Genomic DNA, 5,084 nt, shown 5'->3' with positions numbered 1-5,084 from the left:
GCCCTGGCCGAGCCAATCTCCTGATATGTCGAAAACCTCTGGGCCGTACTCGACCGGCAAGTCAAGAAACAACCAAAAAAACCAACTTCGAAGAGCGATGTACTCCAAGTTTTGAAGCAAGAGTGGGCGAAAATCCCACAATCTAAAATTGAAGAGATGATTCTCACGATGCCCCAAAGGATCAACGAACTCCGCGAAGCGAAAGGAAGATCTACTAGATATTAATTAAATTATAAATATATCAATTCATGAGAATATGACTGAAAAATTTCATTTCTTCTGAAAAGGTGGTGTCTATTTACTTGTGACCACGCTGTGTATATATCTACATGAATTGAGTATGTTATTGAAACTTTAATATTTAAAAAGGACATTATTATATAAGAGTAATTTAGTCGTGTTTATTAAAAGTGACGTTATAATTTAAATAGTTTGTTATAAACGTTGATAGTGATTTTAATCACATCGTTTTTCCTGGTACAACAAGTGTTTTTAGTGAGACTGTATAATATAATTTCAACTAAACTTTATCTGTTAGACGTCGTTGCTAACGAGGCTTCTTTTATTAATATCCGTATCTAAATAATATTAAGGTATTTTAAAAATATCTTAAATTATGTTGTTACGTGTGATTAATTGAACAAAATAAGCCTTTTTTCTTCAATATTTGGTGGCGCTCTAGTCTAGAATTAAAATTGAAGACGACACACCTTTATTTCACGTCGGAGAAGTCTTTCTTTATAAATATAATCATTTGTTACTGTTAGTGGAATTTGTTTCTTGGTGTGCAAAAATCCTTTGCTTTAGGGTTTGCAATTTAGACCCCTCTACTCTATCAAAGATCAAGTTTTTTCTCGCAATCAGAAAAGTTAAGTACTAGAATCCAAAAAATATTATTATTAAGTATTATTAATCAATTAATATGTTAATGTTAGTACTGGTAGTAACAGGCCAAAAGTGAAACAAAGTTGAGGCTAAATTAAAGCTGCTAATGTTGATTGATTGGGTATAGTTAATTTTTATCATACCATTTTGTGTGAATGACAATGGTTCAAGTGACCGTTTTAGACTAACCTTTTTTTTAATATAAATTATACTACAATTCTGTGCCTAATTACACGAACTTTAAGTTAAAAGAAACCTCTTTTTCAATTTCATCCAATTAGCTTCATCATTACAACTTTTAGTTTAAGTTACCACGCCTTAATTAAGGCAAACTATTCTATTACAGACTGTAAAATTAACATTTGTCAAAGCATAATCACTAAATTTATTTATTTTTTAAAATTTCCTCCCACAGAACTGTAAGTGTCAATTCTTCTCTTCAAATACATGAGCATTCACAACATACAATATAAACACTGCTAGTGTTAATGTTATATCCAGTAGCTTTCTTTTGAGGCCTTATTATATCTTTTGCTCTCGGTTCCTTCCTACATCAGACAAATACCACGACATGCCTGAAACTTACAGCTTGGTAGGCTAACCTAGATGTGTCCAGATCTAGATTTGTTGTGAACGTAAATATCGTTGATGTTATCAAATTGAGGCTGCATATGACTATGTTGATATGACTTGTTTTAGATTTAAGCCTAAAGCTAGTGATTGGGTTGCATAGTTGTGCTTCCATTATAGCAGTTACAATAAACGTATAAAAATTTAGGTTTCTAACACTAAAGCACTATCACTATTGTTAAGATGTATATCTAGGCCTTCTTATTTAGCATGTGGACACTTTAGTTACTGTAGTTCTTAGTCAAAATGCATATCAAGATGTAATAATTATATTTTATTATATAGTAATAATATACATGAATGTGAAGATTTATTTAGGGTGGAAAGTTACAAGTATAAGATACTGATTACTTAGACTAATGAAATATAAATGGCAGTTCGATCCAAGTAGGCCTCCGCACGACTTCAAGTAACTAGCACTGGTTAAGGTAGGCTCTCGAATCTTGGAATTGGCCTGTAAGGTACATCAACTTCGTACATGTGCCCTTTGCGGATTCAAATCCTGGTCAGACAATGGCTTGTTTGGCAACTTAGTATCAATTGGCCAAATGATCTACAAATTAAAAGGCAATTGCAATAAGTTCAGGCCAATAAATTCACGGTGGGAAAAACACGAAACCTTCAAGGCCATAGAATCATGAATATGAAACCTTGATTTATTTTCAAAGTACACTTTAATTTATACTAGCCAGGAATGGCATTACTGTTTTATCTATTGTGTCTGAGACAGATGCTGTAAAATTTTCATGCCAATCGGACACATCCTTTTATGTTTTTACATGACTAACACGCATTAAGTGTATATTATTGCCGTAGGATGACTATTAGAAAAGTAACATTGCTTGGAGTAGTGCCCGAGTTTTCCATACCTGAAACTCCTGTCCCCTAATTTTATTGTCTAGAATTTGTTTGAACAGTGTCTGCTAGATATGTGAATTTTTTAAACATCTAGTAATTTTTAAAAGCTGTCATGTCTTCTCAAACATTTTTTTTCTCCAGCACACATATTTAAACTTATCCTCATACAATAACCCACCAAATTTGTAATCACCCCAGTAGCTTTTATTTTTAGAACTTGTTTGAAGAAAAAATTAATTTTATCCCTTTTTTAAAGCCAACATGCCTTTACAGATCCTACATTACTAGGCCGAGCACGGTTATGGTGCTTGACTCACAATCTGAGGTCACGGGTTTGAATATCTGTCACTGAACATGCTCGCCCTTTCAGCCGTAGAGGTGTTATAATGTGACAGTCAATCCCACTAGTCGTTGGTAAAAGAGTAATCCAAAAGCTGGTGGTGAGAGGTGTTGACTAGTTGCCTTCCTTCTCGTCTGTCACTACTAAATTAGGGACTTTCAGCGCAGATAGTTCTCTTGTAGTTTTCTGCAAAGTTCAAAAACAAACCTATCTTACTAACTTATTTTGAAGATGTTACGTTGTATCTGCACGAGGAGGAAAACTAAAGGAAGAGATTAGCCAGCCAGTTGCATTCGCTCTCATCAGCAGATAGCCTTAGTAGCTTTACCAGAACAAAGACAGGATAAGCAAGTTTGATGGCAACGTTTTAATTATGTGGATGGTTGGAATAACTTGAAAGCCTAATTTTGATTACTCGATTAGTTTAATGACACAGTTAATTTAATCCTAATTTCAATTGTTCGATTATTTGAAAAGAGTAATAATGAGAAATAATTTCGATAAGTTGATTATATTTATGATAATCAGTAGAATTGGGATTTTGATAACCTTGTTGCTGTAATGATTGTAAACAGTAATAACAGGAAATACTAATTTTGATTAATCAATTTAACCATGATTTTTTTTTTTAACTGATTAGTTTACTAATCAGTGAAGTCTCTGCTTGTATTAATTAATCAGTTAAATTGTCACTTAAAAATCTGAGGTTTGGCTGGCTATAACAAGAATACTTTGACTTTGCAGAGACACTTTGAGTTGGTTAGTTGGACAGATAGCATTCGGTTATGATAAGGTGTAAAGTTGTGCTTGTGGGTTTTAATGTAAGTTACAATTTATACCTCTTATTTATGTGGATGAGAAAAAAAAAGATCTTAGGGTATTGGTTGATATTTCTTTTACAACATACATCATTTCAGACAATAAGTAATAGATTTAAGACTTGGAAAAGTCAGACAAGTTTTATTACTCTATTCAAGTGATAGAGACTGCAACTTTGTAAGAGTTTTAAGATAATGGTTGACAAATATTTCCAGCACCTTGTAAGGAATTGAAACTAAACTGTGCCCGATACAATGCCCTGTTAATATGTCTGTTACCGAAATACGTATGCCATTTTATTTAACTCTACAAATTGTTTCAGTATAGCTGGCAAAAACAGGATGGCTGATGATATTACCAAAGAAAATCCCGACGAGAAGGTGAAGATCACTTACAGACCTCCTGCAGAACGTTCGTTGCAAGAAATAGTGGAGGCTGATCAAGAAGATAAGAGTCTTAGAAAATACAAAGAAAACCTTTTAGGAACAGCTGCAAAGGAAGTTGTTGTTGTAGGTGAGCAACGGGAATGAATTCTAATTAAAAGAATAAAGATAATTTCAGAGTAACCACTTAAAATCTAACTACAAGATACACAAAAATAAATACATATCATTTATAGGTACCACTGTTATGTAATAATATTTAATTTTTCACTGATTTTCATGTGATCCAAACGAGAATTTTATGAGTTTCGGAATATCCGCTCGTACCAACAAGAATAGTGAAATAGCGTGTAAATAAAGATGCGTCATTTCTTGTTAACCAGATAAAAAATTCTATTAAAAGTTCAAGGTGGTGTTTGTATTTTGTCATTTTAAACTTCAGTTGAGTTCCTTGTAAAATATGTTAATTTTTTCTATGATCAGACTTGGTATGTCACTGATGAGACCTAAGCCTTTTTGGTTATATGTTTTTCAGATTCAGCAAATCCAAACAGGGTTCTTGTTAAAGCACTTGCCCTTGTGGTTGACGGTCGACCTGATTTAAATCTGGATCTTTCAGGTAACTGTCCTACCAATATCTTTTATTTAAGAATTAATTCATCAAACAGGTATTTAAGAGTAGAATTAAGTATATAATATTTATATATTTTATAGTTATCTAGCACACTATTTCCTCATTCATGCTGTAACTTTAAAATAGTCTTAACAGCATGGGAATTAAGATGTGTGGTCAGGCTTACACTGCTTTGTGTTACTTGGTCAGGCTTACACTGCCTTGTGTCAATTGGTCAGGCTTACACTGCTTTGTGTTAATTGGTCAGGCTTACACTGCTTTGTGTTAATTGGTCAGGCTTACACTGCCTTGTGTCAATTGGTCAGGCTTACACTGCCTTGTGTCAATTGGTCAGGCTTACACTGCCTTGTGTTACTTGGTCAGGCTTACACTGCCTTGTGTTACTTGGTCAGGTCTACACTGCCTTGTGTTACTTGGTCAGGCTTACACTGCCTTGTGTTACTTGGTCAGGTCTACACTGCCTTGTGTTACTTGGTCAGGTCTACACTGCCTTGTGTTACTTGGTCAGGTCTACACTGCCTTGTGTTACTTGGTC

At 33.9% G+C, this 5,084-nt stretch overlaps 1 protein-coding gene across 2 annotated transcripts in view; it reads left to right on the top strand.

The window, feature by feature from the left end:
- The first annotated feature begins 684 nt into the window (after positions 1–684).
- Positions 685–5,084, top strand: part of LOC106466296 (rho GDP-dissociation inhibitor 1-like) — a 10,648-nt gene continuing 6,248 nt past the window's right edge. Inside the window, exons 1-3 of one of the 2 annotated variants that reach the window (XM_022394269.1) lie at positions 685–869; positions 3,860–4,045; positions 4,451–4,534. In XM_022394269.1, coding sequence (XP_022249977.1) covers positions 3,874–4,045; positions 4,451–4,534 — 256 coding nt within the window. In that variant the 5' untranslated portion in view covers positions 685–869; positions 3,860–3,873. The other variant, XM_013926565.2, reaches the window with a different exon arrangement.

The sequence above is a fragment of the Limulus polyphemus genome, unplaced genomic scaffold (assembly GCF_000517525.1).
Source record: "Limulus polyphemus unplaced genomic scaffold, Limulus_polyphemus-2.1.2 Scaffold2213, whole genome shotgun sequence".
NCBI lineage: Eukaryota > Metazoa > Arthropoda > Merostomata > Xiphosura > Limulidae > Limulus > Limulus polyphemus.
The sequence above is the reverse complement of the archived record's forward strand: the minus strand, read 5'-3'. Positions and strand labels throughout refer to the sequence as shown.